The 12,971-nt window shown below is 42.6% G+C and overlaps 1 protein-coding gene across 1 annotated transcript in view; it reads right to left on the bottom strand.

Moving 5' to 3' along the window:
• LOC125902700 (cyclic AMP-responsive element-binding protein 3-like protein 3-B) overlaps positions 1-12,971 on the bottom strand; it is a 28,764-nt gene that overhangs the window by 11,927 nt on the left and 3,866 nt on the right. The window contains exons 2-4 of the mRNA XM_049599238.1: positions 3,281-3,379; positions 1,510-1,783; positions 703-833 (exon numbers count right to left, since the gene is read on the bottom strand). Of these exons, the coding sequence (XP_049455195.1) occupies positions 703-833; positions 1,510-1,783; positions 3,281-3,379 (504 nt within the window). The remainder of the gene's footprint in view (positions 1-702; positions 834-1,509; positions 1,784-3,280; positions 3,380-12,971) is intronic.

Below are 12,971 nucleotides of genomic sequence, written 5' to 3' on the forward strand. Positions count from 1 at the left end.
TTCACAGGAAATTTACCGTTCATATACAGTCTCTTTCAAAATAAATGCACTACGTCAGTTCAACAACATAATTTGATGTTTTTTCCTCCAACAACGAAAGCGCGTGGTTAGGTTTAGGAAAGATGAACAGGGTTTGGCTTTAGAATCTCCTGGGACGCGAACACCACTCTCCTGGGTGAAAGTCGGTGTTTGTTGGACTTTAATTCTTGTCCCGTCGTGTTTCCCCTTGAAGCCACCAAGCACCATTAAAATATAATGGCGACAGGCCGCGTATCATGTCGATTTTAAAGGACGGCTTTTTTGTCTGATGCTGCAAGCACTGGATTTTGACGACTTCAGAGTGAGATCGGGTTGGTTTTGGAGGTACTGAGCTGAACGACTGGATAAATGAGTCTTGTATGATACTGTACAAGTTGTTTGAGAGCTTGAAAACAGATGTTTTGATTTAGTTTTACTGTTGTTAATCATGGACCCCTATGACTTCAATTCATCAACAATTTTCTCCAGTTTTGGATTCTTTGTTCACTGTGGAGGCATGTGAGAAAAACTAAATTTTATTCTTGAATTCAACATAACATGGGGTAAGTGATTGATATACAAATTGTCATTTGAAGGGTGAAGTGCTCCTTTAATGCCCCCTTATGTTGAAAGTTTGTCAAAATTCTAATCTTTAATAGAAGTATTCAGCTCTTCTCCACTTACACTCTGCCCGGGGTTGGAAAGCAGCAGGTCTTTCACTGTGAGAGTCTGACTGGAGGACAGAGGGGAGGTTTGGCTCGTAGTGAGGTAGTGTGCAATGCCAAATTGCTCTTGGAGGTCATCCGACTCCCAGCCTGCAGATTGAACCGGTGAAACAGCAGGTGATGATTCTCAAAATTGCCCACATATGCCATTCAAGCGAAACACAAAATATTTAGGTCGTTGCCTTTGTCTTGGAGTGGACCTCTGTGACTGCTGCGCCCCGCTGTTCTTTACAAGACACGACAAAATACATGTCACATTTTTCTCTGTTTGATAATCATTGTGTGGTTGCAAATTTGGTTTGCTCATTCAATTTCAAAGTATTTTCAACACTGAGGGGGTGAATAATCAGCAGTGTGAAAGGGGACCATTATTCAAAAGCCGCCCTCAAAAGACATTTTCCTCACGTGATTAATTGCACCTTTTTATTCTTTGAAAATATTCAGAAATAGGAAAAACAAATTATTTGCTCCCTGAAAGAGCCCTTAATTGTCTAAAGGCTCAGACAGTCAGTCAGAGGCAGTCAGTCAGTTTGTCTCATTGTGCTGAGACAGGAAGCACAAATGGATAAAACTCACAACAAGGTCTTGGATTTTGACCTGGCTCACAATGTTCTTCTAGTTTTTGCGCGTCTTTGTTCTCTCTATTGAAACTATTCACTGTTCACAGCTCACTCTGTAGTTGTGCTTGTCACAGATGTTTTTTACCAATATGAAATGCCAGTATGTCATATCCTAATTTCCCTTTTTACAATAAATCCCGTCTTACCTAGCTCAATGAAGACGTCAGACGTTTTTTCATTTGGTGGTGCCTGGTTCTCTGGAGGTAGAGGCTGAGGGAAAGGCTGTGTGTTGAAGGCTGGAAAAGCTGTGCAGAAGGGTGGGTGAAGACTGTCTCTGTGATCTGACGGGGTGTCCTCGTTGATGCCGCTATCAGTGGTGCAGGGTGACCACAGGGGGGATGCTGGAACGGAGGAGGAGTCGCTCCCACCCAGCAGGGCGTCCAGGAAGTCATCAGCAGAACTTCCCTCAGGGCTCTGAGTCTGAGGAGGAGGAGGAATGTATGTATGCATCATCCCATGACACCACCACTGCTGCTGGTTAGATCGGCTTAATGAGTCACATCACCACATACAAACACAGACAAAAACATCAACACACCAGGCTTTCGATTCCTTGAGCCAGCACCGTAACACAACGTACTGCAGTGTCTCCTCATCTGTAATGTCGCCTGTTATTCCTGTCAGTCGCTGTCTTTACATTTAGGAAGGCCTGTTTTACCCTTGTTGATGTCACTGTTGCCTTCTAAATCTGCCTTCTAAATCTACAGCAAATGTATCAGGAGCCCTTTTTACACAGAGATCAGGCTATAGGGACACAACAAGAAGTCCCCTCTCTATGCGGCCTTTGCATTTTTATGCACAACCAAACAATGGCAGCATCATGCTTGTGTGACTTGAAACATATGCATCAGCAACGCTTCATAAACAATAACAATGGCATAACATTGCAATAACAATAATGTGCTGTTCCTGTTATATGGTGGCTGATCTTGTTTTCTGCTCTGAGGGTAAGGAGCTACCAGACCTCATTGTTTTCCCAATTTGTGGACATTTTCAGCTGCTGTTATCCGTCTTTGAGTTAGCTGCCAACTGCTGAACAAAGGAATACTTTACACATCTATTTCCAAACAGGTGCATCGAAGAGGTATGAGCAGAACCATCATGCCATGGCATTAAAATCATTATTTTTGCAAGTAAGATAGCGTGCGGGAGTCTTTCTGCAAGCTGTGTGCAGCTGCTAACTGCTACTAGCTACTTTTAAAATGTCCTGCGGTGGGTTGCACACATAACATGTTGTCAAAATATCACACCCGTGCCACCCATGATCCCATCCTGCTGGCTGTCCCTTTTATACAGACCTCATTTCGGCGCTAATATTACCTCCAATGCTGGCTTGAAAGCAAGACAACTCTGCCCCCCCACCCCTCCGGTTGTAACATTTATACCAGTGGTTCCCAACTGGTGGGTTGTGGTCCAAATGTGGGTCGCGAGTCCATTCTGAATGGACCACAGGTGACTTGTGAATGTGTCAAGTTTGTTAAAAGCACACTTTATTTTGAAGTACAGTGAATTTCTGCCGCAAGCTTTTATTTTGAAGTGCCGTTTCATGCTGTAGACTGAGTGAATAATGGACAGCTATTTAACAGAAACAGCAAAATAGCTCGACGACATGATCAAACGCAGGTATGACATTGTTGAACTAATGATTAAGGACAAATCTGGACCCCATGGCAGGACCAGGTGGGATCCACTGGTTTATATAGAACGGAGAGATGGCATAATGGCGCGAATTCCCCCCCCCCCGGGGCCACCAGTGTTTCTCGTGACTCTTTGCCTCATTGCTGTCAGTCACTGTTGCATTCATAAACAATGAAACTCAGATTTTCATAATGAGATTTGTGGTTGTGATCCCACTGTCCCCCGAGTGACTCTGCTCAGGAGCTCAGGAGAACAGTGCAGAATGACCGCTGTACTCACTTCATGAATTGTTGTGGTCCATGGTTGGTTGCTGTGGCAACCGGTGGTTTCATCTGTATTCCTGAGCAGGAGGTCGATGAGGTCCATCCCACCATGCACCTGAAATGAAGAACTGTGAGCGATGGGTTTAAAGTGGAGGTGTTCCTCTTATTCTCAGAGGAAAAGCCGTGTTGCCAGTCTGTGTGCCTGCTTTTAATAATATGACTGACTTCACTTGAGGTGTTGCAAAGTCAGGTTGCTCAATCCCACATTTGCCTTTCACAAAAACTCCTTGAATCAATACACCTTTACCCACTCAGTCTGACTCATTCTCTTACACACAGACCTGTAGTTGCACCCAGTGATCTGACTACAAACGTGTCTTACCGTGTCTGTATTCAGTGTCATAATTCCAACATTAAAGCAGCAGCTGATGAAATTACAGTGAAACTATTCAGCAGAAGTAAAAACAAGCAGGTCAATACATTCCTCTCTGTGACTCCGACGTCTGGAGAATGTCTGAGTCTGTCGCAAGAGACAAAGTTGAAAGGCCATTTCACACAAGTGTGTTCCCCAAACCCAGCTGATCACTGTCCAATCATGTGTTTAGCAGGAAGCTGAGAGAGCCAATCAGCACAAAAGGAAGAAACGCTGACAGGATTGATTACCTGTGTGGTTTCACATTCATTTTTTTTGTTGGGCAGGGGTGATTTAGAGATATTTTTAAGGCAGACGGTGGAGGGAGTCACACATCTAACTTCATCTGTCACTGTCAGTAGACAACTTAAGTTTATTTAAACAGGTTTTGGCTTGATGTGTCACTCAGGGAGAGACAAACACAACTTACTGCTTCTTTCGTCACTCAGTTGCATATATTTCTTGATTATTACAAATATCAATGGATAAACATAATTTTTTAGATATTTTTAATCAGTTCTCTGTCACACTGTTTTCCAACCTGAGGATAGGGATTCTTACTATCATGAGATAATTACTCATATTTGTTCTACAGGTAGCCTAATTAAGTTTGTTTTTAGCAGCATTACCAGCCACTGGTGTCAGATGGGATGGACAATGAGACTTTTTGTCCCCCCAATTCCAGGTGGTGTGATAACACAGCCAGCCAGATTGCAGTCAGGTGCGTCCTACCAAGTGTGTTAGAAGTGTGCCAAACACACTTTTGTGTCATATCCAGGCTCCCTCGGTGCACCTGTGGCGTACTTGGGCACAGATCAGAGAGAACTCATTATGATAGGTGGGTGCATTAGAGGCTGTGAAAATCATGGTTTATCATATTCATTACTTCTACCGCCGTTATTCAAAGTTCTCCTCGTCATGATGCACTGACAGTCTGTGAGTGCTGTAGAAAGTTTTCCTCAGAGGACACTTGTTGTCTGGGACTTGGAACGGAAATTTTTGAACTTTAGCTTTGCAACCAAACAGTCTCTATCACGTAATGTTACTCATCACAGCCACACATTTCCCTATAGGCTATTATAATTTACATTAAGGGGCTCCAGGAGACATTTTGGCCATTCATCCATTCATCTTCCTTAACTGCTTATCTTGTGAGGAGTCGTGGGGGGGGCTGGAGCCTATCCCAGCTGACACTGGGCGAGAGGGCTGACACATAGAGACAGACAGCCATTCACACTCACATTCACACCTATGGCCAATTTAGAGTCACCAATTAACCTGCATGGGTTTGGACTGTGAGAGGAAGCTGGAGTACCTGGAGAAAACTCACGCTGACACAAAACTAGTGGGGCTGTGTGTGTCACTGTGTCTCCAACATACTTGTTGGTGTGCAGAAGAAACTGTGTAGAATAAGAGAATCAGTAGATTTGATAGACACAAAAGCATGTGCTGATCTCTGGTTATTAAACAACAGTCTGATGCTGATGGCACAAATGTAACCAGCAGATCTGCCGTACGTCACTGCGGTTTCGACAGTGTGTACCATGACTCCAGTTAGTGACTATAGATGGAACAAATAGCTGTTGACTAAAGATGGCTGTAAAGAGAGTCACCAATATAAAGGAAAGGCCGTCAGTATAGTACAAAGATGCACCAGAGAACATGAATGTTGGTATTTATATATTGAAAAGACCCCTTCCCAGCACCTGCAAGCTATTGTAGCAAAAACTACCGAAAATAACTCAAACTCGATTAGAGCAAGCAGTCTCCTCTCGACATGATGTCATCCGAGGTTACCTACATTTTTTGGCGTCATAGTACCAGCATAGCATGGCTATACTGATGGAAGCATTTGTCCATCAGTGGGTTATTTGGTCCACCACTTGTATATACACTCACCAGCCACTTTATTAGGTACACTTGTTCAACTGCTTGTTAATGCAAATATCTAATCAGCCAATCAGGTGACAGCAACTCAACGCATTTAGGCATGTAGACATGGTCAAAACGACCTGCTGAAGTTCAAACTGAGCATCAGAATGGGGAAGAAAGGTGATTTAAGTGACTTCAAACGTGGCACGGTTGTTGGTGCCAGACGGGCTGGTCTGTCAGAAACTGCTGATCTGCTGGGATTTTCACACACAACCATCTCTAGGGTTTACAGAGGATGGTCCGAAAAAGAAAAAGTATCCAGTGAGCTGCAGTTTTCTGGGTGAAAATGACTTGTTGATGCCAGAGGTCAGAGGAGAATGACCAGACTCGTTACAACCAAGGTCTGCAGAAGACCATCTCTGAAGCAACAACACGTCCAACCTTGAAGCAGATGGGCTACAGCAGCAGAAGACCACACCAGGTGCCACTCCTGTCAGCTAACAACAGGAAACTGAGGCTACAGTTCACACAGGCTCACCAAAACTGAACAATAGAAGATTGGAAAAATGTTGCCTGGTCTGATGAGTCTGGATTTCTGCTGCCACATTCAGATGGTAGGGTCAGAATTTGGTGTCAACAACATGAAAGCATGGATCCATCCTGCCTTGTATCAACGGCTCAGGCTGGTGATGGTGGTGTAATGGTGTGGGGGAGATTTTCTTAGTACCAGCTGAGCATGGTTTAAACACCACAGCCTACCTGAGTATTGTTGCTGACCGTGTCCATCCCTTTATGACCACAGTGTACCCATCTTCTGATGGCTACTTCCAGCAGGATAACGCACCATGTCACAAAGCTCAGATCATCTCAAACTGGTTTCTTGAACATGACAATGAGTTCACTGTACTCCAGTGGCCTCCACAGTCACCAGATCTCAGTCCAATAGAGCACCTTTGGGATGTGATGGAACAGGAGATTCTTATCATGGATGTGCAGCCAACAAATCTGCAGCAACTGTGTGATGCTATCATGTCAATATGGGCCAACATCTCTGAGGAATGTTTCCAGCACCTTGTTGAATTTATGCCACCAGGAATTTAGGCAGCTCTGAAGGCAAAAGGGGTCCAACCTGGTACTAGGAAGGTGTACCTAAGAAATTGGCCAGTGGGTGTATGTACAACTATTAGGTTGATTGTCATGGAATTTTGAAACAGACATTCATTGTCCTCAGAGGATGAATCACTCTAACTTTGGTGAGCCACTGCCCTTTAATCTACACCACTATGAGGTTGACATGAGCGTTTCTGAATGAAATGTCTCGACTACTATCGGATGGATTGTCAGGGAATGTGGTTGCAAGTGGACATTGATCTGTTTAGAAGGGACACATGCAACAAAAGTTTGGAACAGCTGCCCTCTCGCACTTCTCAGTGAGTCTGCAAAACTTCTTCAAAACTCACTCTAAATTATATTTCGATTTTCAAAGTGGTCAAGGTGGACTTTTTTTTTCAGATTCTTTGTGACGATCAAAGAGACACACGCTGTTGAACAATAGCGATTTGTGACGATCAAAAAGACACGCTGCTGAACAATGGCAATTTATTTTTGCTTTTCTCCACAGAACGACCTCACCACACCTCACCTTTTCTTATCTTTATTGCTACAATTAAGAGCATCTGTTTCATGCTATTTCAAGCATACACACCATAAAGCAAAGTAATTACGTAATATGTTCCCTGAGCAGTAACACAAGAGGAACATGCACACTTGTAAAGACATATCTAACTATTATCACAGTGGGGAGATTCTTTCTGTGGCAGAGCTATTATACTTCTCTTCAACACAGAAAAAAGTAGAATCAATAGTCTGTCCTGTAGTTTCCAATTTTTCCTAGTTTTCAACGAGACAACCCTTCCATCACTCACCCGACTTCAAAGTACTGTTACACCTCTGGGGAAAGAGAGCCTCATATGTAGATCTGGGAACTCAAATAATTGAAAGCCATTTTCTTCTCTTTCCAGATGATTTCTTCTGACACTTCTACCTTCATCAGACAGTTCAAAGTAGACAAAGACATGATGTATTTTCTTTTGATTTTTGTAACTTTCTTTTCTGTGGGACATCCTCCCCCACTAATCCGCTGCAAAGTTTCAAAGTGGGGAGTAATGTGAAGTCAGAAAAGGAGACTCTCATGCCACAAAGGTCCCAGGTCAGATTCAGGTTTGGGTTTTTTTAAATGACACAAACCTTAGAGGGTCATTTTCTGAATCAACTATAAAGACAGGAAGGTTGTTTCTCATCTTTTCTGATTATGTGTCAGGCATGACACACTTTGAATAAATCAGACTCTCTGAAGGGCGAGATTTCAACACTTTGAGGAGACAGACATTCGTTTTACAGCTCTTGTGGGCTTTTCAGTCAGAAATTGTGGAATAAAAAAACAGTTCAAGAGTCTCTAATGTTCAAAAACCCTCATACTTAAGGTTCAAGGAAAAGGTTCAAGGTTAGTGAAATGAATCCTTGTGGAGCCAGCGTGAGTCAGGGTTTCACTGATTCATGAAGGACTGGGCCTGATGGACTCATTTCTATTTTATAAAACCAAAATAATTCATAAACTGTAGCCCCTGCACGAACCCCATGTGATCACCATCCGTCAGTCTTTCAAGCACTCGCCTTAAAGTGTATTTGTTGCATTAAAATCCACTTATCTATGACAGAGAGCCCAATATTATCAGCACTGTTATAGGCGTAATTGCATGGCAGTGGAGCTCTGCTATCTTTATTGTTGGTCTATCTTAGATTAGAGAGTTTCAAAGTACATGCAGATATTATCTAACCAGGACATTTACAGCACATCTCTGGATATCAATAATAGGCTGCAGCTCAGTGAAGATAATTGCTGTGTTATTGCAGATTGTTGATGATATCATACTGTAAATCCTTACTATCTATCTGGATGCCTGAGACTGAGGGTCAAGAAGAGTTACCTTTGTTCATGGGTGTAATAAGGAATAAGGGAAAGGATATATATTCAATATTTCTGGAAGTCTTTCACCAAATAACATGAAATGTGCCATGAAATACAGTCAAGCTGCAGAATTCTCCTCCAGTGACTTTATAAAAAAACAGCACATATTTGTGTCAGTGCAACTCCAGTCCACCGAATATGATCTCACAGTTCACACAGTCTAGTTTCCTCCACAAGGACGTATGGAATCGAAAACACGCATGTTGGAAATACCAGGTTGAACTGGTGGGTGATGAAAAGTTACTGAATTGAATCCATATATAGATGTGTTTTTCACACCCACAGGACGGGTGGGAAGCAGAACGTGCTCTAAGAATACAGCGTTATCACTCCACCAACTGTGAAATGCATGTTGGATGGCTCTTATCTAGAGCTCAGTGATAACTCTGACATGAACAGAGTGATTCAGTACCTGCAGCTTGTGAGAAATCCCCTGTGTGTCACAAATATGAGAAATGAAAGCAATTCTGTGCTGGAGTGGAGGGAAATCGGTTGCTGGAGTTTGGAGCACTTAACCGGTAAAACCCTAAACTCAGCTTCAGGAAATGAAGTTCAAATACATGTCAACACAATATGGTGGTAGTCCAGCACATTTCCTTTTCCCATCATTCTTTAATCGTCAAGATAAAAGGACAGTTCACCCCAAAAACAAAATACACATTTTCCTTTCACCTGTAGTGCTATTTATCTGTCTAGATTGTTTTGGTGTGAGTTGTTGAGTGTTGGAGATATCGGCCACAGAGATGTCTGCCTTCTCTCCAGTATAATGGAACTAGATGGCACTCAGCTTGTGGCACTCAGAGCCCCAGAAAGATAATCCACAGACCTTGTTGTGAGCAGTTTTATGTAGGATCTATTTTCTGTCTACCCAATTACACCCACCAACCGAATCACCGTGCAGAACGAAGTGCGCATTAACTGCTAGGGCTGGCCGATATAACAGTTATGTACGATATATCCATATATTTTCAAGCAAGATAAAAATTTAGACAACACTGTTTATACTGATATAGGGTCAAGTTGTGTTACATAACACATACCAGTGTGCATCTCTCCTCTCTCACACTCTCCACACAGCTCCGTCCCACTGACCCACAAGTTCTCCAGCAACACTACGAGACACAGAGCTGCTCCTCTGTTTAATCTGTCTGTTAATTAGTCTACAGTGCAACATCGGTCTATATGTTGAACAAGCTACGGTAAATCAGTCTGTGAGATGAATGAAATTAGTGCAGTAGTACATATGCAATCCAGCACTGCACTGATAGTTTGTGAGTGGGGTGGACCATAGCATGTCGCCGTTCTTCTTGGTCCAGTGTGTGACATGGAGACAGCGCCTGGATGCAGACAACAGATTTGTTTAAAAAACACAGTGACAACAGGGACATTTCGTACACAAGACGTATATAACATGAACAAAGTGTCTTTCGCTCCTTCCCTCCCTTGGCCTCTCTGAAATAATTTTCATAGCCTAAATAAATAAAAGTATTTAAATCATTTTCCAGCACTAGATTCATTTGAAAGGCCAACAGATAGAAAACAACATTTTAACCCCCACAAAGATTTTTAATTGTTCCAAACTAGAATGGATTTAGACCTACTTGATACCTTTATACTCATGCTATAAACCTGCAAACCTTTAAACCTCTGTAGCTTCAGTGCTGTTTTATTTAATTTTTCCTTTTCATAATATGCAGTATATTTTCAAACAGGAAAAAATCCTGTCTTTGCATTTTATTTTGATCACAGTCTATTTTTATAAAAGTGCTTTATCTACTGCTAGCTCACCTAGCACCACTGAGCTAGCTAACATTACAGTTCAGCTGAGGAAGAAGCCATTAATGTTTACATCCTATGTTTAACAAGCACGAGCCTCTCGTCCATGAGTAGATGCACACTTCCTTCAGCACGGTGATACAGTTGGCGGGGTGTAGTTCAGTAGAAAGAAAATGCTGATCTCAACAAGTCTGTGGATTATCTTGAGTAACCAGGTCATGATTTCTGGAAAGAGACATTGCTGTTGAGTTTTTCAAATGTGTTTTTTGGTGCTTTGAGCACCACAAGCTGAGTGCCTTCTAGTTCCATTATATTCGAGAGAAAGCAGATATCTTGGCAGCTCACACCAAAACAATCCAGACTGATAAATAGCACCACAGATACGAGAATTGTACTTTGATTTGGGGGTGAACTGTCCCTTTAACTTTAAAACTAAAAGTGTCACATCAGAGTTTTCTTAACTGCAGGACTTGTGCAGAATGTGAAAATACAACTGGGTTTTTTTCAGTCCCTCAGGTTTTTGGTCAGCTCTCACATTTCCATAAAGAGCCTGACCTGCAGTGACTCTATCACTTATTTTAAGTCTAAATTCAGGTCAGTTTCTGTCGTGTTCCTCAAGGAAGTGGTGCAAAATATATTATCAGTATTTTATCTAAAACTGTATGTGTGACTGAATTTCATCAGCACAGAAACCAACACTTCAATTATGCCTGATGTTTAGAGGTGAATTATATCAAATTACCATGAATTTTATCATCTGATAGGTTTGACTGAGCTTTAATATCTAGTATTCGATGCACCAAGTCTGTGCATTTCTCAAACCTTTTGTGTTGAGTGAAGGGAGCAGATTTCAGCTTCAGATTTCTCCCCTTGGTGTTTTCAAAAGCTTTTTTCCAGCTAAAGCAGCACTGCAACAGTCAACATCCTACAGGGGGAAGCTTCAAGGCGACACCAGCTGTGCAAAAAATATAGGAAGAAGATGTTACGCCATAAAGCAGTCACTATTTTTGACGTGAAGCAATCGGTGCTCATCACCTTGACTGACACCTGGAAACAGACGCATTTGCACCGAGCATCACTGTTTCAGTAAGTTGACTCTTCTGGTGGAAACATGACACAGTGCTCCTGCAAATGAAATGACCACAGAAATTATTGGATTTTAGCTCTTGCTAGAAACTTTAATAACTTCCCTGCCTCCCTTGTGTTCCTGAAGGTAGCAGAGATGAGTTAAGTTTTTACAGCCTGTTATTTTTAACTTTCAATTTCTGTTTGTGTGTTCGAGTTGTGATGTGGAGACAAAAAAAGGCAGCACCTCTTTCTACAATAGTCAAGTATTAATTGCAAATTTGGGGTTGTCAAGTTATGAAAAATACATTTGCTAGTGTGTCTCCTCCTCCGGGTGTCACATCTGTCACTGGTTTATCATCTGCCATGTCCTCTACCTCTAATTCAAGGCCTCACTAACCTGCTGCCACTCCCTGAGTGGTCCTCCTCCTCTCTCCACGGTGTGTGTTTGTGTGTGTGTTTGCCTGCAGGTGTGTGACAGTCTGAGCAGAGCCACACCAGCTGCATTTCATCTCTGTAATCAGTCTTCTACAAATACTCAGCTCTGCCACCTCCACTCTGCCAGATTGTAGTCTCTGCTATCAGTCGGTGTTGCTTTGCCACAAGCCAAGCTATTACCAGTTTTGCTGTTCTGTATTTAGTCCCTGTCGCCTGTTCTCATCCTGTCCTCCATTTGCCTTGTAGTCCTGCCTGTTCTGACTCTGATGTCTGATCCCTGCCTATCTTTGAACCTCATGCCTGCTGCTTTGCCCTGGAGCCCATAACTCAAGCTGGGTTTCCATCCAAATGTAGCACAAATTCTGACCACATTTTCAGAAAATAGGCAAAAGAAAATGCAAATTTATGTGTTTTACCATCCACTGCTGTTATGCCAATATTGGGCATTGTGTCATAGAGATAAGCACTAGCTAACTCTTCAGTCAGGTGACTCTGCAAAGGAGGGTGCAATGAGATGACGTGAATAAAAAAAGTAGCAGTCAAACATCAAAAAAATGGAAAACAATGGCTGTATGATAGCAGAGAGCACATTGGACAGTGGAGTTTTGAACGACTAATATTACAGTTCTGTGTTCAGACACAAGAGTATTAGAGATCATCATTCACTGAATCCGTTTCATTGCACTTGGTCGCATTTACATTTTATCGATATACGAACTTTTCAACCTCCCCCAAGTGTAAAACTTTTTCTGCAGCACTTTGTATGTGCACATTGAAAATGCACATACAAGAACCTTCAGTCTCCTCTGATCTCTCTCTGGCCCTGCTTCCTCAGCCCTTAACTGCACTGGCCTCAGTTCCTGGCTGTCAGCTACCAGCTCAACCTTCTCCTAACCTGCAGCTCATCTTCCCCTGTGCACTGCAATGAATATCTTTAACCTTATTCCAGGTTCACCCGTTCTGCAGCCCCATCTGCTTTGTACCTGTATCATTCATATATTCATTTTCCATAACTGCTTATCCTGTTAGGGGTAGCTGGAGGACTGGAGCCTATCCTAGCTGACATTGGGCGAGAGGTGGGGTACACCCTGGACAGGTCACCAGACTATCACAGGG

Source organism: Epinephelus fuscoguttatus, linkage group LG15 (assembly GCF_011397635.1).
Source record: "Epinephelus fuscoguttatus linkage group LG15, E.fuscoguttatus.final_Chr_v1".
Classification (NCBI taxonomy): domain Eukaryota; kingdom Metazoa; phylum Chordata; class Actinopteri; order Perciformes; family Serranidae; genus Epinephelus; species Epinephelus fuscoguttatus.